Source organism: Protopterus annectens, chromosome 5.part0 (assembly GCF_019279795.1).
Source record: "Protopterus annectens isolate FY-2018-M chromosome 5.part0, PAN1.0, whole genome shotgun sequence".
Taxonomy (NCBI): Eukaryota; Metazoa; Chordata; order Ceratodontiformes; family Protopteridae; genus Protopterus; species Protopterus annectens.
In genome coordinates, this window is record NC_056735.1 from 93,704,474 (window position 1) to 93,727,849 (window position 23,376).

General features: G+C 39.0%; 1 protein-coding gene across 1 annotated transcript in view; it reads right to left on the minus strand.

The window, feature by feature from the left end:
* The window catches only part of LOC122802013 (glutathione S-transferase Mu 6-like), a 246,524-nt gene that overhangs the window by 51,269 nt on the left and 171,879 nt on the right, over positions 1-23,376 (minus strand). Inside the window, exons 6-7 of the mRNA XM_044071759.1 lie at positions 11,814-11,909; positions 1,164-1,274 (exon numbers count right to left, since the gene is read on the minus strand). Coding sequence (XP_043927694.1) covers positions 1,164-1,274; positions 11,814-11,909 — 207 coding nt within the window. The remainder of the gene's footprint in view (positions 1-1,163; positions 1,275-11,813; positions 11,910-23,376) is intronic.

Here is a 23,376-nt window from a genome sequence, read left to right on the forward strand (position 1 = left end):
GGGCTGTTTTGAGCCTTAGTCAGGGGTGAACTGGGCCTTAGTCAGGGGAGGGCATGGGCCTTAGTCAAGGGGTGGTCTGGGCCATGGGGATTTTCTGGGCCTTAGGGCTGTTCTGAGCCTTATTCAGGGGATGATCTGGGTATTAGTCAGGGGGTGGTATGGCCTTAGTCAGAAGTGGCCTGGGCCCTAGTCAGGGGATGGCCTGGGACTTAGTCAGGGGGGGTGGTCTGGGCCTTAGGGGGATGGTCTGGGCATTAGTCAGGGCTGTTCTGAGCCTTAGTCAGGGATGGTCTGAGCCATAGTCTCTGAGTTAGTATATATAAGTAGGGGTGTGTGGGGGCACAGCCCCCCATGGTGGGTGCAGGGTTCATGTGTGTATGAATTGTGTATGTGTGTGTAGTTTTGTTTGTTTATGTTGTGATGTGGGTGTTGTGGTGTATGCATGGTGTAGTGTGTGCAGTTTGTTCGGTGTTTTGAATTTCGTAGTTTTGGGTTCGGGGTTTTGTTGTTTCAGTGTTTTGTGGATTCGGTTTCATTGTCTCGAGATACTGAAATTCGATATTTCAGTATTTCGAGATTATGAAGTGAATCCATATCTATATATATATATATATATATATATATATATATATATATATATATATATATACATATTTTGTGTGTGTTTGTGTGTGTGTGTGTGTGTGTGTGTGTGTGTGTGTGTGTGTGTGTCTCTTTCTCTCTCTCTCGATATATATATATATATATATATATATATATATAAATAAATATATAAGTATATATACATATACATACAAACATACACGTACATAGATACACAAAGAAGGCACACAATCCCATGCGTATGCACGCACGCAAACACACACATACATATGCACAAATATATAAACATACAAAGGCTTACTTGAACACACACACAGACACATACAGACTCACAAATGTAAAGACCTACACACACACACACACACACACACACACACACACACACACACACACACACACACACACACACACCCATACACACACACACACACACACCACACACACTTAGTGTGACATAAGATCAATTCCACTAACACCATCTTATTTTCCTAGAAGCATGCCCTACTTTATTCAAAGCAGCAGGCACATGGCATGAAAACAGCATTTATTTAACTTCTTACCTCAAATCGACCAAGAAAATCCTTAAGGTTTGTGAAACTTTCAACACATGTAGGTTCAAACAAACGATGCTGGTCCAATATCTCATACATAAGGAAATCAGCAAATGTGAGCTACGAGAGACAAAATATAATGATATGAAAAGCAACATCCCCATTTGCAGCTAGACAACGCACAGTTTATGTAGTAAATAACAAATACTATATCGTCACAATGTATATACTAAGTAACAAATACAACATCGCCACAATGTATGTACTAAGTAACAAATATAACATTATCACAGTGTTTGTACTAAGTAACAAATACATTGTCACAGTGTATGTTCTTAGTAACAAATACAACATTGTCACAGTGTATGTATGAAGCAGCCAATGCAAACACCTATAAAATGTATCCTGAATAAAAAATGTATACTCTGTAGCTACCACTGTCCTGTAAATTCATTTATGTCACCTTGTTTCTGATTGGCACAGAATACATTGTGTTCTAAGTATCAAAATTTTAGGGCACTTCAAATGCATATATCACTGCAAAACATGGCTTTAAAAACTATCTTTCTATAGCTACAATAGACACACTAAGACTGAACTAACACTCTAGCTTTGAGGAAAGACCCAATGAACTCCTATTAGCTAGGAAGAAGTTAGTTTAAAGGTATTGTACTGTACTGCATACAAGCATTTAATCTGTGGTCAGTATTTAGATGGGTATGCCAAATAGGGGCACCACCCAAGGAACGGAAGTCTATGACTAAAGAAGCACTAAACAGCATCTCTGCTGTCTGTGAACTGAACAATGTTCCATAGCAAATATACATTTAGGGAAAATGCACACTAAGAGGCAACAAGGGCATCTTACGTGAAATTTCAATATTCAAAAAGCACCAGAAATTAGTCAAAAGGCAAAAATGAGATTGAGTGGAGGCAGGTAATAAAAAAAACAAGAAAGCATTGCATTGTTCCAAGGTGGCAGTCGAGGAGGTTGTAAGAGCCCAATACCAATAAAAAGTGTTGAAACATTTTATAACAAATAGGAAGACATTTGGGCACATTTATATAATATAAATTCATAAAATGTTAAAGTGTGATTCTAGACACAAACAACTGACTTTAGTAAGTAGACAGAGTGACTACCAAATAATATATAGTAACTTTTAGAAATGTGTAATGATTACTAAATGATCGATATACCATGAGTTTATGTACATAAGAATATACCCCTAATGGGAGTTATTAATCAATATACAGTGACTTACATGTAATAAGCAATGAAGGGGAACAATAGTATTAAGCAATTTATGCACTGAAAGCTGCAAACAACTCAATGGCAATACACAGTAATAATTATGTTTTCATAAAGGGGTATCTTAATGGCTTAATGTTGAAGTACGTGAACAGGGTGAACTTGAATATAGTGAATTCCTGAAATAAAACAAAGCATTTTTAATGTATTACTCAATAGTAATTTGTATGCATTGCTGTGGTACATTGCATCTGCTTTATAATGAATAAACTATAAAGTGAAAAAAATGTTTTTCTCATACTAATAGAATACAAAGTTTTTATTTATTTAAGTTTGTTTATTGGGCTAGTGCACTGATCTCAGTGGACCAGTTTTAGGCTAATCCTATGAAATTACAATCAGAAAAGCATTTAAATGATTGGTTGCTACTTAAAGTAAAAAAGGGCAAAACATATTTCAAAGCAATTGTATACATTTTAAGAAAGTGCATACAGAGACAAAGTGACAGTAATTTCAAAACTGGTGCATGAATAGTGTTTGAATATTAGTTTCAGTGTGAGAAGAAAATCTGCATTGTAAAATTGCTGAAAATATGCCCAGTTTTAAAATAAAAGAGCATGCAGGCCATATTAACCCTTTCGGTGCTACACTGCATGCTTTGCTTTTGTGTGTGCCTCTGTTTGCTGTTGTTTTTATGTGAGCCTGTGTTTGCTGTAGATTTTGTGTGAGCCTGTGTTTGCTGTAGCTTTTGTGTGTGCCTGTGTTTGCTGTTGCTTTTGTGGTGTACTTCTGTTTGCTGTTGCTTTTGTGTATACCTGTATTTGCTGTTGCTTTTATGTGTACCTCTGTTTGGTGTTCCTTTGTGTGTACCTCTGTTTGGTATTCCTTTGTGTGTACCTCTGTTTGGTGTTCCTTTGTGTGTACCTCTGTTTGGTGTTCCTCTGTGTGTACCTCTGTTTTGGTGTTCCTTTGTGTGTACCTCTGTTTGGTATTCCTTTGTGTGTACCTCTGTTTGGTGTTCCTTTGTGTGTACCTCTGTTTGGTGTTCCTCTGTGTGTACCTCTGTTTGGTGTTCCTTTGTGTGTACCTCTGTTTGGTATTCCTTTGTGTGTACCTCTGTTTGGTATTCCTCTGTGTGTACCTCTGCTTGGTGTTCCTTTGTGTGTACCTCTGTTTGGTGTTCCTCTGTGTGTACCTCTGTTTGGTGTTCCTCTGTGTGTACCTCTGTTTGGTGTTCCTTTGTGTGTACCTCTGTTTGGTGTTCCTCTGTGTGTACCTCTGTTTGGTGTTCCTTTGTGTGCACCTCTGTTTGGTATTCCTTTGTGTGTACCTCTGTTTGGTGTTCCTTTGTGTGTACCTCTGTTTGGTGTTCCTCTGTGTGTACCTCTGTTTGGTGTTCCTTTGTGTGTACCTCTGTTTGGTGTTCCTCGGTGTGTACCTCTGTTTGGTGTTCCTTTGTGTGTACCTCTGTTTGGTGTTCCTCTGTGTGTACCTCTGTTTGGTGTTCCTCTGTGTGTACCTCTGTTTGGTGTTCCTTTGTGTGTACCTCTGTTTGGTGTTCCTCTGTGTGTACCTCTGTTTGGTGTTCCTTTGTGTGTACCTCTGTTTGGTGTTCCTCTGTGTGTACCTCTGTTTGGTGTTCCTTTGTGTGTACCTCTGTTTGGTGTTCCTTTGTGTGTACCTATGTTTGGTGTTCCTCTGTGTGTACCTCTGTTTGGTGTTCCTTTGTGTGTACGTCTGTTTGGTGTTCCTCTGTGTGTACCTCTGTTTGGTGTTCCTTTGTGTGTACCTCTGTTTGGTGTTCCTCTGTGTGTACCTCTGTTTGGTGTTCCTTTGTGTGTACCTCTGTTTGGTGTTCCTTTGTGTGTACCTCTGCTTTCTGTATTTCTCCATTTTCTACTGCCCTTTAGTTCTCTTTCCTCCTTTGTCTAGGTGGCAGGTGTTTGCAATATGCATCTCTTCCTCCACAGTTTACTGCTTCCTGCACTCCACTGTGGTTGGCTTGTGGCTTTTTTAGCCCTGTTCTAATTTCAGCTGCTTAGACATGCACATTGTCACTGTTTGCATATTCATACCCACTTTATACTCCAGTATATCATAAGTAACAGACAGAAGCCTCACTAGTGCATGTATTTAATCTCTATGAATCCTGGTATTTATGTCTGTATGTAGTCACCTAGCCAAGGAAATATGAGGTAGATGGAAACTATATGGAAAGGTTTTTCAAAACCGCTAAATAAATTAATCAAATGATTATAGTCTCTGCATTACAAAATATATAATGTTTGCTCAGTTACTATAATGCTAAAGATAAAACCACCTGTACAACCCCAGTAATGTTGTTCCTGAAAATCACATTGCAGATTAAATTTCATTAAACCACATATTCAGAGGTAATCTAGGTCATTCAGTCTAAAGTAACTTTCCAAACAGGACAAAACAGCTAATAATTTGGGCAGTTTTTTCTCAGATGGGGGTAGGAAATTATTTGTTCTATCACACCCCCCATGCAGGAGGTTATAATCACTATGCTTTAACTGCATATTATAATCAACTCTGAGGCCACTGCATCCAATGGAAGGAAGGAAATCTGTCCCTCAACAACCCTGTCATCTGTCCAAATCCACCTGAATTTCTGGCCAAGATGCCAAATGCAGAATTAGGTTAGGTTGCATTTAGAAGAATTGTCTGCTATTTGCTAAGACACAATGTTATACATGGAAAGGATGCCTTCAGAAGTATTACCAGAGAACAGCAAGTGTTGACCAGAGACTAGAAAACTGGAAAATGGCAAATGAGCCAATTTATTTCAAGGGTCAGATGCCAAGGGTACACAGTTAATGCAAGAGAGGATACTTGGAGAAGACATATACAAAGTTAAGAAATGGTCAGAAAAGTAGATGGTCCTGGTTATTTGTATTATGAATGAGACTGGAAAATCTGCTTGGCATGTATGTAGATATCAAAGAAGTGATGACACCCCCCACATAGCTTGTGCTGATAACCCGCAAAATTCAAGGACGAGATTTGTGTTTGACTGGACTAGTGATAAAAGACCAGTAGTATCCAGACGAGCAGCAGGGTCACTCAGTTGTAAGTTGTCTGCCTCACGGTTGTGACACATATTTGTTTGTTCATTTGTTTGTTTGTTTCATTTGCCCTTGTCCTTCTGTCCCAGATAGTGTCTGTAAGCATCCATGCATCAGCCCACGTATTATTTTAGCAAATGACAATTATTGGCAATAAATAAAAGAAGGATTAAAAGATATTACCATTTTCAGAATTAGGAGCCCCTGCACCCCTGGAGGGATGAAAGATATGCTCACTGACTTTGGAAGGAGAGCAGCATTGTGTGATGGAGACATTGATGTTGCAGCATCCACAGGGTAGGACACCCGTAAAGGACCTGATAAAGCAGGCCACTGTTCTAATCCTTGTAGGGCCACAGAAACACTGTCTCTCAGAGGGTAACTTATTTGGATGGGATTATATATATTTTTTTGGCAAAAATCAATTTTATTAAACACATCTATATACACACAAAACTACTTGCATTTAGCCAACACAATAATTAATAGTATAAAAAAATCAAACAAGCCCATAGAATATCAAAGCAAAGTAAGATGTGAATAAAGGAAAATTGTAATTATTTTTAACACATAAATGCTTTCATGGGTGATTTAAAATGATAGAAAGATATAGTTAGAGAAACATGGATTATACATACTACCTTGTATGACAAGAAATAAAGGGCTCCATAATAAGTGAATAAGGACATCTAAGTATATAAGTACAGTACAGGTTAAGGTGAGTATATATAATTTGATCAGACAGTTTACCAGTCGTCAAAGTTGCCCTTAAATTTATGAGGACATTTGTATGTGTTAGGTATTTTGGTGTAGACGAGGGCATTTTTTAAGAGATACTTCTTGAAGAGAGGTCTATTGTGTAGGAATAAACATTTCACCAAAGCAGCAATACCTAGAAAGGTAAAAGAGTAATCTTTATTAGCTCTATTTAGGTTAAGATTTTGTTCAGTGTCTGAGTGTATTTATGATTAAAAAAAGATGTAAATGTTTCAAAATGAAGCAGCAGTACTGCTGGTAAATGCATACTGCTGAAAAAAAGCAAGGCCATATGCCAAGAGTTATTCATACCGGCTGCAGAACATTTGCCTGAAAAAAAAGGAGTCTGATGCAGGTGAAACCAAATAACATTTTTGCCAAACATTTCAGTAACATTCCGGAGAACATTGCAGCCAGAAATCAACAGAATTAATATTTGGTTGACTGACATAAATACTAGAGATCTGCGATCTCTGATATTTTGGGATATTTTATGTACTGTACTCAGCAGATCTTTTGAAAATTGATAATATTTCAGAAACTATTTGAATGAAAGCAAACTAAAGACTGACCAATTAGTTTGCATTCCCTGACCAGCTATAAAGGTGAATGGAAGGTTCCATCAGTTGCCTAAAACTGTGTTTGTATAGCATGAGAAGCTGAGTGCGGCTGTGACGGAATCCAGAATGTCATACTGAAATTACTGCAGCTTACAGGTGCACTGCTTTTGTTAGTGACAGCATAACCCCTGAGTTATTACATATAAGTAGTGCAGAGCATAGCAAAATGTCACACCTGTAAATACTGCAGCTTACAGGTGCACTGCTTTTGTTAGTGACAGCATAACCCCTGAGTTATTACATATAAGTAGTGCAGAGCATAGCAAAATGTCACACCTGTAAATACTGCAGCTTACAGGTGCACTGCTTTTGTTAGTGACAGCATAACCCCTGAGTTATTACATATAAGTAGTGCAGAGCATAGCAGAGTGTGACACTCTGCTCTGCAGAGCATAGCAGAGTGTCACACCTGTAAATACTGCAGTTTACAGGTACACTGCTTTTGTTAGTGATAGCATAACCCTGTAGTTATTAAATATATGTAACACATGGCATGGAGAAAACAGAGATAGTTCCAATGTTCATTTACACACTTGTCTTTTAGAAGGATCTGGATTGTCATCCAGCCCCAGGTGTGTATATTGTGCCACTTTGGAGAATGGCTCACTGTTTAGGTGCTGCCATTCAGAAAATGCATTTAATCATTGTTCCTCCAGCTTAAGGTGCCAGTACCTTAGGTGGATGTTAAAATTCCCATGGCAGTTACTAGAAAAAGAACACATTTCTCCATAGTCTGTATAACATCCCCTGGGTCTGCTGTCTTTGATTAGTGGGACCACCACACTCAATAAAAGTAAATATAATTAGTAGTAATTATAGGACCCATATTGTTCAACATATTTATTGATGATGTATACAAAATAGTTTCAGATGTTGTTGTTGATCAACATGCCAATGATGCAATCGTTATGTGCTCATCCAAAACTATCAATAAACTTAAAACAACAACCCAGAAGTCACTACACATCATTGAAAACAGGATGAAAGGTATGTGTCTCAGGGGATGCCCAAGCTCCAGAAACGGGCTCACCATCCATGTGAAGCAGAGTCCATCCCTAACTCTATTCAGGTCTAACCTTGATCAATGGATGGGAAATCAGAAATTCTCCCCTGGTCTTCCTCCAAAGTCTCTGATAGACAGATGCAGTCTATCAGACAATCAGGTTATGTGTTTGTGGGGGGGGGGGGTATGTTAGCTTGGGCACTAATAACGGGTCTACTTTGATTCACTGAAAACTCATTTAACTGAATCACATTTCACTGAATGTAAGTACTGTTTGGCAAATAAAACATGTATGCCCTTTTCCCCACTGTAGTGTGATCCTGGAGTTAGTATATATAGTTAGGGGGGTGTGGGGGGCACTACTTTTGGTTTTATATTTTTAGCTTTCAGTGAAATGACATTCATAAATATAAAAGCTAAGTAGGTGGGGGATACGTGCCCCACCTCCCCTAACTATATATACTAACTCCAGGATCAAACTACAGTGGGGAAAAGCGCATATACATTTTATTTGCCCAACAGTACTTACAGTCAGTGAAATATGATTCAGTGAAATGAGTTTCCAGAGATTTGACCTTTCAGCGATTATTTTGAGGGTGAATTGAAATTCAGTGAAATGAGTTTTCCTTAAATCAAAGTAGACCCATAATAACATACCACCCAACTCATAACCTTAGAAACTTCCTAACTAACATACCCACTCTTAATAAATGGCCATGATATATAGGGACACAGCTGGGTTGGGAAGTATGGCTAGGCTTAAGAAGGTCCTGGTGGTTGTTAGCCTAGTACATACCTATGAACAACTACTTTTGAATCCAAATAAATCCAGACCAGTTCTTTATATTTCAAAGGTCTTACAAAATAATACCACTACAAAACATCACAATTAAAAACTTACCTTATACTAAATAGCTGTGGTTAATTATAGATCAAACCCTGATGTCTGATCATTACATTGGATAGAAAACTGGACATAAAAATATCCAGAAAGGGCAGTCAAAGATAACTGTTAAAACCCTTCCTGGTCCCGAACCTGTTATACGCATCTTCCATAGTTATGAATCTACAGAAATATAACTTAAAACAATCTAGAAATGACATATAACAAAATTGCTACATTTGCTGCAAACTACTCAAATAAAACTCACAATTGCTTTGTATTTAAACAAATCTGAACTGGAGTTGCAAAATTTATTAAAATGCTCTCCAATTAAAAATAACTCTCAGTATTATATAGAAACCAAATATCTGGCGTAAAAACAATTGCTAAAAATATATGCCCAACAGCTCTTTATGATCCCCTAATGTAAAAGTAATCACAGTTAAGTCCAACATTATTATTATGCAGATGTACTATAGCATGAAGTTATGGGAAAGAGTGGTGGAAGCAAGGTTAAGAAGGGAGGTGATGATTAGTGATCAGCAGTATGGTTTCATGCCAGGAAAAAGCACTACAGATGGGATGTTTGCTCTGAGAGTGTTGATGGAGAAGTACAGAGAAGGTCAGAAGGAGTTGCATTGTGTCTTTGTGGATTTAGAGAAAACATATTGCAGGGTGCCTAGAGAGGAGTTGTGGTATTGTATGAGGAAGTCAGGAGTGTCAGAGAAGTATGTAAGAGTGGTACAGGATATGTACGAGGGTAGTGTGACAGCGGTGAGGTCTGCAGTGGGAGTGATGGATGCGTTTAAGGTGGAGGTGGGATTACATCAAGGATCAGCTCTGAGCCCTTTCTTATTTGCAATGGTGATGGACAGGTTGACAGACGAGATCAGACAGGAGTCCCCGTGGACTATCATGTTTGCAGATGACATTGTGATCTGTAGTGAGAGTTGGGAACAGGTGGAGGAGACCCTGGAGAGGTAGAGATATGCTCTAGAGAGAAGAGGACTGAAGGTCAGCAGGACTAAGACAGAATATATGTGTGTGAATGAGAGGGGGGGACAGAGGATTGGTGAGGATGCAGGGAGTAGAGGTGGCGAAGGTTAATGAGTTTAAGTAATTGGGATCAACAGTTCAGAGTAACGGTGAGTGTGGAAGAGAGGTGAAGAAGAGTGTACAGGCAGGATGGAGTAGGTGGAGAAGAGTGTCAGAAGTTATTTGAGACAGACGAGGACCAGTAAGAGTGAAAGGGAAGGTCTACAAGAGGGTAGTGAGACCAGCTATGTTATATGGGTTGGAGACAGTGGCATTGACAAAAAGACAGGAGTCAGAGCTTGACGTGGCAGAGTTGAAGATGTTAAGATTTGCACTGGGTGTGACGAGGGTGGACAGGATTAAGAATAAGTATATTAGAGGGTCAGCCCAGGTTGGAAGGTTTGGAGACAAAACCAGAGAGGCAAGATTACGTTGGTTTGGACATGTGCTGAGGAGGGATGCTGAGTATATTGGGAAAAAGATGCTAAGGATAAAGCTGCCAGGTAACAGGAAAAGAGGAAGGCCTAAGATAAGGTTTATGGATGTGGTGAGAGAGGACATGCAGGTGGTTGGTGTGACAGAGCAAGATGCAGAGGACAGGAAGAAATGGAAGCAGGTGATCCGCTGTGGCAACCCCTAATGGGAGCAGCCGAAAGAAGAAGAAGAAGAAGACTGTACACCATAGTTGCAGTTAAATTACAGAACTGCATTCCATGTGGTCATCGATCAGAGCCCAGTGCAAATTAATTTCAACTAAAGAAAAAAATATATCTATCATCTTTTTGGAGCTGAGCTGCTCTTGTAACAAATGTTGAACATTATCATAAGTTCTATAACAGATGACCCAATAACAAACCCTACTTTGTAAGCAGCTGTCTCATATGCAAGCTCCTACATTGCATTAAGTACTTACAGTAGTTGTAGCAGTAAACTTATTTTAACCTAAGCTCTGCTACTCACCCTGATAGACTAGCATGTCATCACCTAGTTACAGCATTACCACTGCATAGTTTAACAGGGAGTAAACTTTCACAAATGAGAATATATAATACAGATACATATCATATGTTAGTTAAATATGTATAAATGAATCTCCATTATACATACTAGTATAGTGAGCAATATGTATCTGTTACCAAACAGTGTATGCACCTTTGTTACATATTGCACCACGTACTATCTTTTATTAATAGAAAACTCATATGTGTGCTGTTTATTCTAAACTACTTTTTGACTTTAAATGCTGCAGCTTCTTCTCTGGGCATCCACTGAAAAGGCTCTCTGGGCTCAGTTGGGTTAGTCTGGGCATCCACTGAAAAGGCTCTCTGGGCTCAGTTGGGTTAGTCTGGGCATCCAATGGAAAAGAATACATATATGGATACATTACATAACTAAACAAACAAATCCATCTATGCAGATCCTTATGTTAGCACTTATCTTAATCCAGAGCATTCTGGTATGAAAGTGTTTAACTGGTTTCAGGTAAAACAAGAAAATAAAAAAATACACACACACACACACACACACACACACACACACACACACACACACACACACACATATATATATATATATATATATATATATATATATATATATATATATATATATATATATATATACATATGTTGTCTAGATACAATAATGGCTAGGGAAAATAAATCTGTTTTAAAACTAAATGTGGAACTATATAAATTTATGTACACCAAATTAAAGATGTGAATTTTTGTCAGCAAAAATACATATCTGCATTCTTTTTGGCAGGAGTTCAGGTCCACAAGGCACATGTAAGATTTTTTTTTGGAAGAATTTGAGAAAGCAATGTGTGTTATTAATTTAGTTTATGCCATAGGATGTGATCAAGAATTACTTATTTGTGGACATTTTAAAAACAGTGGTTTTGTTGTTCAGTTTTGGTTATTTTATCATTAATGCAGAAATACATTATTGCATATATTTGTATCTTTACTCAGAGTTCATATTAATATTTTCCTTTGACTCACAGAAATAAAACAGCATACCTTATCACCAGCAAACCATTTCCGGTTCCCTAGAAACTTAGAGTATCGCTCAAGTGTGTTAGGAAGATTATTCAGGAATTCTGCTTTCATCTTCTCCTGCAGACCAAACATACAATACAATAAAAGTTTCTTTACATGGGTAGCACACTGATGTCACAACATTTCAGGCACAGCTCCAGTGATTCCAATCATGGATATTTTATTTAACATAGAATAAAAGCAACAAGAAATTTACCAGAAAGTGGCTTTAACAAACCTTCTTCACCTACAAAAAAGGAAGTGACATAGTCCTCCCCTGAATAAGAGAACAATACTTTTTATAGCATTTACATGGTAGCCGCAAATAAGAGTTGAAACTGGTAGCATACAAAGTTTCATGATCAATATGGAAGCAGTAGTCCATCTACAATGCTAATTAAACTAGTTCTGTGTATTGCCTTTGTAGGTTGAAGCATTTATCCTCCCCAAATGAAGGACAACAGAGATGTTTAAGTCCGCAGCTGTAGTGTATTGTGAAAGTAAAAAAAAAAACGTCCATTCCTTCTATCGGCACATCAACCAGGTGAGCAGATACATGATGCACACCCTCCCCCCATCCTGCCTCAGTCATTCAGGTTCTGTTTCTGTTGCCTGCCTCCAACCCTTCTTCCTCATATTTTTGTAAAAAAAAAAATTGAAAAAAAGAAGAGTTTATACCCTTCAGGTAGCACTACAGCATGCAGGTTTTATTTTAAAACAAAAAGAAACAAATATATTTATCTTTTAACTGTAGCAAACTGCTCCTTGCAAATGAAAGATATAGTTGCTGCAGTTTATAACCTGCACAGAGTGCTAGGGCACTCTAATTTTAACTTAAAAAATACCTATCTGTCTGTCTATCTGTCTGTCTATCTGTCTGTCTATCTATCTATCCATCCATCCATCCATCCATCCATCCATCCATCCATCCATCCATCCATCCATCCATCCATCCATCCATCCATCTATCTTTCTATCTATCTATCTATCTATCTATCTATCTATCTATCTATCTATCTATCTATCTATCTATCTATCTATCTATCTATCTATCTATCTATCTATCTCTCTCTCTTTAAACTTTAGCAAACTGCTTACAACAAATTTAGCAAGCAGTTGCTACAGTTCATACCCTACACAGAGTGCTACAGCACTCAGGTTCAACTGCAAATCAAGATTTTTTTTTTACTTTTAAACTGTATCAAGCAGTTTGCTACAATTTAGACTAGACTTTGGAGAGCAGCAGTTCTCAGGTTTGACTGCAAATGCAATACCAGCCTTTAAAAGATTGTATTGCGCTAAAGAGTGATTGAAATGATAGATGGATTTGATGAGCAATCTGATCACACGCTCAAATACTTTGAACACAGGCAGTTGCTGCTTTCCTCCTGCCCTAGCTATGCTACTGTAGGTAGAAGTATGGAGTTACAGCTTAGTTACAGCTTAATTACGAGGTACTTATCCATGGGTTAGTGCAGGGACAGAGCAAAAGATTCTGCAGCTATGACTTTAGGTTCTATTTAAAGTGTTTGAGATGTTTTATTTTTAGAGAGATGTGTATGGTGTTCCATGCTTTGATGACATAGTTTGGGAACAGACTGTTACCAGCTGTATTTCTGGATTTAGTGATGTGGAGGAGCAGTGTTTGGGTTGAGTGGGGGGGGGGGGGGTACAGCTGGATTAAAAGCAATAAACATTTGGCTTTACATTTTACTTTGGCTTTGGAAGTTTACTTAGTCCGTGGTTGCCTTTGCCCTTGTTGGTGACAGTTTCATGGTGGATTCATGGCTGGGTTAATATTAGAGATGGACATTTTGTAGATTTATAGATGAGGTTATCAGACGTAGCAAGTTGGGTGTAAGGTAATAAGTGGGATCGTTTGAGACAGTTTAGGTCTTTGAGTGCTAGGCATTGGTGGGAATTTTGTGGGTGATTTACTGCAAACCTTGCTACTTTGTTATAGCATTGCTTGAGCTTTGAAAGCTGAGAGACTTGTCAGTTGGTGGAAACAGAGGCTGCATAATAACGTAGTAAGTGTTGTAAACAGCAGGGTAATAAATAGCAGGGTATAATGAGATCACTGACTGTATAGAAAGCCCAGTTTCTGGTGAGTTTTCTTTACTGTATGTTCAATGTGGCAGTCAAATTTTAAGCTTAGTGTGTGGGACAATTTCAATTTTAGTGTTTTTTCCTGAGGGAATTTCAAAGAAGGGTCTCTGGGATGAGAGGTTTCTTGGGATAAAGAGAATAAGTTGAATATTTCTGGGGTTAAGAAAAAGCTGTGAGTCAGTTAGTTGAATTTCAGTGGAGGAGGATACTTGAGTGATTTGTTGCATGCTGTTATGGTTTTTGGGTGCTACATATGAGGGTGGGATCATCAGTGTACTGATTATTGGTGCTGATTTGAAGACACCTGGGAAGTTATTAATGAAGATGTTGCAAAGGATGGGAGCAAAAATGAACCCTTGGGGCTGCCTGTGGACACTGAGAAGAAAGTGAGGAAGTGTTTGTTCCATTATATGCCCTGGGATCTGTTAGCGAGACTGCTGTTAAACCATGTGATAGAGATTTCATCGAACCCTAGATCTGAGAGTTTTTATGGAAGGATGTGGTGTGAGACTGTGTCAAAGGCTTTGGAATGGTCTAGAAAAAGGGCAGATACTAGCCTTGCTTCAGTCCTTTAGGTATTTACAGTATTAGTGAAATGTAGGAAGGTTGTAGTAGTGCTTTGATGGGGGTGGAAGCCATGTTGAGTGGAGGAGAGGAGGTTATTTTTAGTAATGTGTTTGGGGAGCTGGGATTGAATGCATTTTTCAAGAAATTTAGATAAGTGGGCTAGGATAGCAGTAGGGCTGTAGTTACTAAGTTCAGTTTTGTTTCCTTCTTTATATAGTGTTTAGAAATAAAGCAGTGTGAACAACCTAAAATTTAGTTACCTTAAACCATCAGATAGTGGACAGTGTCCAGCTATTCAGGTTAAAACAACTAGAAAAAATATGAAACAATAGCTTTCTGAGCTATTCGAGCTAAGCTAAAACACCAAGCAGTAGTAGTAAAAAATATTTGTAAATTAAATGCCAAACAGTAGTAAAACATCTGGTTGTGACCAAAATTCCTTCACTTTTGTGAATAAAAACAGCTTCACATTCTTTATACCAAAACAACAAATCTTCTTGTTGTGATTATAAATAGCTTCACTTCTTAGTAGCTAAACAACTAATCTTCATTGGGTGAAACTTATATATATAGACAGAAACGCACTGTGCTTATGTAAAGAAACTAGAAATAAATCTTGGGTTTATACATATTTCAGAAACAAAGAATATATATTAGTATATGGGTGGTTTTAATGTTTCAATGGTTATCTTGCTTCTGTGTGACTGACTGGAGTGTTTGCAGCCAGGAAATTCAGTAGTAAAACTTGAATGAGACAACTTTGAAAAACTGGTGTGTTATAAGACTTATAAATGCACCTATGAGGATATAGTAATTGAAGTGCATATTAAAGAAAGTGGCAGTGTGTTCTGTGTTGTTGGGCACTGTGGGTTTGGGTTGGGTGACATCGCCTGGTTTGAGAATTTTGTTAATAACTGACTACAATATCTTTGGATTTTGAATATTTTTGGATTGTACAATTGAACAGTACATGTTTTTATGTATTTTGATTTGGTATTTAGTGTTATGTTGAGTTGACAAAATAATTGTAGGGTGTTCTGTGCTTTATTTTTGATCCAGGAAATTCAGGCCTTGTCTCTGAGTTGTATTAGATGCTTTGTGATTCTGCTCAGCCAAGTTGCTGGTATAGCTGCTACAAATTTTGTTCTGAGGGGAGCTAAATTGTTTTTCTGGAGAATTCAATAACACCATCATCTAAGGGGAGATCCTTTAGATATTGCCATTTACAAAGCTATAAGTTCTAGAGAAATGTTTCTTTTTGGAAGTGTGAGAGATTGCATAATTCATTAAGGTGCTGTGGTTTGGGGTGTGGTTTTCAGCTCTGATGACTAAGTTAAGAAGGTGGTCATTTAGAACATTAGAGAGAGACAGACATAGGAGAATGTTTTGTTAGGGGAGCAGGTGAGTATCCAATCAATTATTGTAGAGAGAGACAGCCATAGGAGAATGTTTTGTTAGGGGAGGAGGTGAGTATCCAATAAATTATTGTAGAGAGAGAGAGAGCCATAGGAGAATGTGTTGTTAGGGGAGGAGGTGAGTATCCAATCAATTATTGTAGAGAGAGACAGCCATAGGAGAATGTGTTGTTAGGGGAGGAGGTGAGCATCCAATCAATTATTGAGTCTTTGTTGGTGTTGTTTTTGTAGCAAGTGAGAGAGGTAATTATTTGGCTATGGCCATAGAGATTGATGGCATTTTAAGAATATTCATAATTGACAGACAACCTGTTAATACTGAAATCTCCAAAAATGATCTTTTCTTGTGGGATACAAGAGGTGACCCATGATAGTAATTCTTCAGCAGTGCTGATGTTATTTCCACAGAGAGATGTAAATTCCCATTATGGATAGAATTTGTGGGGGCTTAGCTTCAGTAGAACAATAATGATTTTGGCATTATTAAAGGCCGGGATGGGGAGAGTGGAAAGAGTAAGCTGGAAAGTATTTTTATGTAAAATGTAATGATATGAGAGTGTGTAGTAAAAGGTTAATTGATAACTAAGAAAGGACTTTAGTGCTGTTTAGATGCTTGATTTAATTGGTGGTTGGTGTCTTTGGATGTACAAGTTTAGGCTATGTTGGAGTGGATGTGTGGGAATTGGGGGTAGGGTAGGGCAGTGGAGTAAGCACAAGTGTAGCGAAGGTGAATGGAGTGGCTTAGGCCAAGCAGGAAGGTAACGTCACAAAAAAAAAAACAATCAGTAAAGTGGCATTGCAGCATAAGAAGGTTATTCCATTCAGCTAATACCAAATATGTTCACAATTTTATTTGCATCTTAAGTTTGAAATTTAAATTAATAACCCACTGTCAGTCCAATATCATGTTATTCTGAATAATAATAACAGTGATATACGTCATTAAAAAAGCACTTGACTGTTTAACCAATTGTCTAATGTTAAGGAGGATTCTATAGATTTTAAATTGCTAAATCCATAGGCTACCCTCCCCAAATAGCACAAAAACAATGAGAAATTTAAGCCTAAAAATGCAAGAATGCAGCTCAGGAAAAAGTAAAATACTGGCTCAGAACTGAAAGAGGTTTGTCACCATGAGGCAAGGGGAAATAAACTTAAGGAAGGGAGACAGTAGACTGCTAAACACAATCAATGGAGCCCAGGTGGAAGGAAAGAGTACCAATGAAGCTGCTGCAGTCTAAGACAGTGGTGCAAGCACAGTGGATTAATAGTGGACCAATAGTGGACCACATATAGTTGTAATGATATTACTCTCCAGTAACACTTTCTGTATTTCCACTCCAAACAAGTTTTTTGTGCTGTATAAGGGTGACAGCATTGCCACTGAAAAGAAAGGATATTTGAGTACGCTGTTTTACTTTGGTATTCAAAATAGTGTCTCTCCTTCCTTCAAAAACAACAGAGCCAATTTTTACTCCAAGATGAACAAAGACACAGCATCTGAATATTCAAGGAATTTCAAGTATTCTTTGCTCACAAATCAACAACTGTTTTATTACCGGTATAAAATAACAAGATGGTAAAGGTACTGTATCCCCACACCTAGAATGAAAGCATGCATATTCCACATTGTATGGTTTCCAGTATAATGGTTAATACAATAAGCTATAAGCTGGGTACCTCCTACTCACACATTGGCTAGTATTTAAATCATAGTACTGCATACTTATAGTCTTTATTCTGATCTTATTAATATCACTGTTTACAATTATGCTATTTCTATATGTTACCACATCACGTCATTGTCTGAGAATGCAAAATGTTATTGTGCATCTATATTCTGCGTCTGTTACCATGGGGATTGTTACTACATCATGTTTGTTTAAGTTATGATTGTAAATTGTTCTCCATTGCATCTTGTTTCTGTACCTGTGATCTATGACTTTTCTGCCTGGGTCTCCACTGAAAAGGAGTTCCCATCCAGTTGGTTTTTCTTGTTAAACAAAAGCAAATGAATAAATATAATACTTTAATGGGCAGGCATGCATAGAAGGTCGAGTAAAGGTTATTGTTGTTCATGAATACCATTTAAGTACAGGACGACATAGTAAAAAAAAAAAAAAATCAAAGCAGCCTTAAGGTATTACTGCTCAATACTAGAAGCCTAAACAAGTAACTCCACATCCTACAAGTTCTCCTCACTTTTCAGGAAAGTACTCTGGCAGTGGAAGGCCACAGTCCCTTCTACACATTTAGACCAACAGCACCACAGATGGGGCTAAAAGTACATGTTTTTCAATCTATGTTAGCAGCAAATACAACTGTAGGTTGTTTAAACAGCATGATGCCATTGAGTGCTTCCATATCCAAGTCTCCAAACACAAGGTTCCCTAAAATGCACTGGCCAGTTATAGGTTGCCTTCTATGACCCACAAAGCTCACAACTCTTATGCATGCATACTAGAGGCACTCACCATTCAACCTAATATCATATTCCTGGGAGAGTTTAACTACCCCTGTATAGACCAGGAAACATACACTGCCTCTAACTCACATGCACACCATTTCCTGGACTAAATCATCCCAAACACCATGGACCAGATAGTGCACTCTCCATCCAGAGGATTAAATATATTAGACCTAGTATTCACCAATATGGGAAAGTGTTACACCCCCCTAACTCCACTCACCCATCCCACCCCCACCCCATGTCACATCCTCATTGGTGAATTCAGACCACAAAGCAGTCTTCCTCAAAATACAGTTCAACCCAGAAAACCCAAGTAAGCCTGTAACAGTTATGAACTATACTAAAGCAAACTACATCCTGTTAACTCATTCACTCCAATGGAGCTCACGAAGTTTGCACTGTAACTCCCACTGGGCTAAGCTTCTTGACAGAATCAAATTTTGTCCTCCCATTTCAAACAAATGATCATATCTCTGGAACCATATGGGTTATGAAAGAAGTATTAATGGCAAACTCTTCAACACAAAATACTTTTATAATGTTAGTATTCTTTAGGTTCTAGGTCTTAAACTGAATTTTATAAGTCACGGTAAATGCAGTAACTATTAAATTTTTAATATTTTGTAAGCAACTTTCAATATCTCAACCAACCACTCATATTATACACATGCTGTCAGCAACATTTTATTCATCTAGCTGAGAACTTTCATATGAGGCTAAGGAGTTCTGTCTGCATTACTAGGTTGTTGAGATATTTATAAAAAAATGTGAAAATTATATCAATGCAAATGCATATAATAAAAACAGTTAATATCTCTTTACCTGCACTAGACAAAGTTCAAATATTAATGCAGTTGAGTTTGCCTTTGTGTAAGCTTTAAGATTAAATATTTTGAAACTTGCGCATAGCATAGATTTGGAATTATTGATGCAAATACAAACAAACAATATTTGATGCCCAGAGGCAGCAGTAGGAGTTAACTGCAGATAGATGCATTTGGAGGCATCACTCAGATGTAATGAGTTAAGCAACAGTTTCTCAAAATTCATGGCTCCACAAACACCAAGAACACAGCTATATATGCAGACTTATTTACATAAGCCTTACACAAATATGTGAATGGCTGCATTGAGTTTTCTGTACCTACCAGAAATAAGCTCAGATCTAACACCAAAAACAAACTACACGGTAGAATCATTACCTTAACAGGCTATATAACAAAAGAAAGAGCAACTCTCATTGAGACAAGAGCTCTCTGATTCAACTAAACAAGAAACTAAGAGGTCTAATAAAGTCCATCAATGCAAATTATGAGGTTAGGGTAGCCTCCCAGACTAATAACCATTAAGTCTTCAACTATGTCAGGAATCTTAAAGGTAATACGCAGCAGTGTGCAGAACTGGTGGTAATTGTCACAACCTTCACTGACAATGGGATGATCACCAAAGACATTGGCAACCTACAGACACTGGACTCATCCAAGTTTTGTTTTGTTAAGGGAAGGTGTTGCCTACGTAACACTTCTTTGAGAGGATCACCATGGCTATGGATGAGGGGAAAATGGTGTGTCCAATACCCCACTTAAGAATTGCTGGTAAAGTCTCAGAACTAGGCATAAATCCTTACATAATTTGCTGGATTGCCAACTGGCTCGCAGATGAGACCCAAGGAATCATGATCAGTGAGACCATTTCCACCAATAGACAAGTCACCAGAGGAATACCCCAGGGGTCTGTATTAGGCCTGCTCCTGTTTGGTATCTACTTCTCAGAAGTCAAGGCGAATGTCAAATGCCTCTGGCTCACCAAGTTTGCAGATGACTGTAAACTGGGAGCTATCATAGATAGTGTTGTGGGGGCAACACCAACATCCTACAAGAGGGTCTAACACAAACAAATAGTGCGAAAATTACAGATTAAAACTCAGTAAAAAAAAATACATTACAGTGCCCTTTGGGAAAGCATCTACCCAAGTTAATTACTTCATCAATAAAACAACCCCTAAGAGTTGACCCAGTAGTTAGAGATCAGGGGACATATGTAGACAGTCCCAATAGTTAGGGATCAGGGGACATATGTAGACAGCCCCAATAGTTAGGGATCAGGGGACATATGTAGACAGTCCCAATAGTTAGGGATCAGGGGACATATGTAGACAGTCCCAATAGTTAGGGATCAGGGGACATATGTAGACAGTCCCAGTAGTTAGGGATCAGGGGACATATGTAGGCAGTCCCAGTAGTTAGGGATCAGGGGACATATGTAGACAGTCCCAATAGTTAGGGATCAGGGGACATATGTAGACAGTCCCAATAGTTAGGGATCAGGGGACATATGTAGACAGTCCCAATAGTTAGGGATCAGGGGACATATGTAGACAGTCCCAATAGTTAGGGATCAGGGGACATATGTAGACAGTCCCAATAGTTAGGGATCAGGGGACATATGTAGACAGTCCCAATAGGTAGGGATCAGGGGACATATGCAGACAGTCCCAGTAGTTAGGGATCAGGGGACATATGTAGACAGTCCCAATAGTTAGGGATCAGGGGACATATGTAGACAGTCCGAATAGGTAGGGATCAGGGGACATATGTAGACAGTCCCAGTAGTTAGGGATCAGAGGACATATGTAGACAGTCCCAGTAGTTAGGGATCAGGGGGCATATGTAGACAGTCCCAGTAGTTAGGGATCAGGGGACATATGTAGGCAGTCCCAGTAGTTAGGGATCAGGGGACATATGTAGACAGTCCCAATAGTTGGGGATCAGGGGACATATGTAGGCAGTCCCAATAGTTAGGGATCAGGGGACATATGTAGACAGTCCCAATAGTTAGGGATCAGGGGACATATGTAGACAGTCCCAATAGTTAGGGATCAGGGAACATATGTAGGCAGTCCCAATAGTTAGGGATCAGGGGACATATGTAGACAGTCCCAATAGTTAGGGATCAGGGGACATATGTAGGCAGTCCCAATAGTTAGGGATCAGGGGACATATGTAGACAGTCCCAATAGTTAGGGATCAGGGGACATATGTAGACAGTCCCAGTAGTTAGGGATCAGGGGACATATGTAGACAGTCCCAATAGTTAGGGATCAGGAACATATGTAGACAGTCCCAATAGTTAGGGAACAGGGGACATATGTATACAGTCCCAGTAGATAGGGATCAGGGGCATATGTAGACAGTCCCAGTAGTTAGGGATCAGGGGACATATGTAGACAGTCCCAATAGTTAGGGATCAGGGGACATATGTAGACAGTCCCAATAGTTAGGGATCAGGGGACATATGTAGACAGTCCCAATAGTTAGGGATCAGGGGACATATGTAGGCAGTCCCAATAGTTAGGGTTCAGGGGACATATGTAGACAGTCCCAATAGTTAGGGATCAGGAACATATGTAGACAGTCCCAATAGTTAGGGATCAGGGGACATATGTAGGCAGTCCCAATAGTTAGGGTTCAGGGGACATATGTAGACAGTCCCAATAGTTAGGGATCAGGGGACATATGTAGACAGTCCCAGTAGTTAGGGATCAGGGGACATATGTAGACAGTCCCAATAGTTAGGGATCAGGGGACATATGTAGGCAGTCCCAATAGTTAGGGTTCAGGGGACATATGTAGACAGTCCCAATAGTTAGGGATCAGGGGACATATGTAGACAGTCCCAATAGTTAGGGATCAGGGGACATATGTAGGCAGTCCCAATAGTTAGGGTTCAGGGGACATATGTAGACAGTCCCAATAGTTAGGGATCAGGGGACATATGTAGACAGTCCCAGTAGTTAGGGATCAGGGGACATATGTAGACAGTCCCAATAGTTAGGGATCAGGGGACATATGTAGACAGTCCCAATAGTTAGGGATCAGGGGACATATGTAGACAGTTTCAATAGTTAGGGATCAGGGGACATATGTAGACAGTCCCAATAGTTAGGGATCAGGAACATATGTAGACAGTCCCAATAGTTAGGGATCAGGGGACATATGTAGACAGTCCCAATAGTTAGGGATCAGGGGACATATGTAGACAGTCCCAATAGTTAGGGATCAGGGGACATATGTAGACAGTCCCAATAGTTAGAGATCAGGGGACATATGTAGACAGTCCCAATAGTTAGGGATCAGGGGACATATGTAGACAGTCCCAATAGTTAGGGTTCAGGGGACATATGTAGACAGTCCCAATAGGTAGGGATCAGGGGACATATGTAGACAGTCCCAGTAGTTAAGGATCAGGGGACATATGTAGACAGTCCCAGTAGTTAAGGATCAGGGGACATATGTAGACAGTCCCAGTAGTTAAGGATCAGGGGACATATGTAGACAGTCCCAGTAGTTAAGGATCAGGGGACATATGTAGACAGTCCCAGTAGTTAAGGATCAGGGGACATATGTAGACAGTCCCAGTAGTTAAGGATCAGGGGACATATGTATACAGCAATCTGCTGTCCAACCAACCTATAGCCAAGATAGTAAGAAAATCCTTCTATGTCATCCAGCTCATAAGTAAGGGTACAGCATCTGGGTCCAAGGAAGCAATACTATCACTCTGCTCAGCCTTTATCAGACCCATCAGTGAGGACAATGCCCCCTTTGGCATATACCTAACCAGGCACTTGCAACAGGTGGAATGCCCCTAAAGGTTCCTCACCAGGAAAATCCAGGGTATGGATACCCTGTCCTGCATAGATTGCCTAAAGGTCCTATCTCCATACTCAGTCTCCTACAGGTTACTGAGAGGTGATCTATGCCTGGTACATAAGGCTTCATTGATCCTGTTCTAATGAATCTCTTGCACATCCACAAAACAGACAACACCAGAAACACTAGATCCAAGGACCTGAACTTTGTCTACAACATAAATAGAACCTGCTGGAGGGATTGATATGTGTCTTAAAGGATCCTCAGGTTAAGAAATAAGCTCCCCAGCTACATGAAGCAGAGTTCATCCCTGATTCTGTTCAAAAGAAACC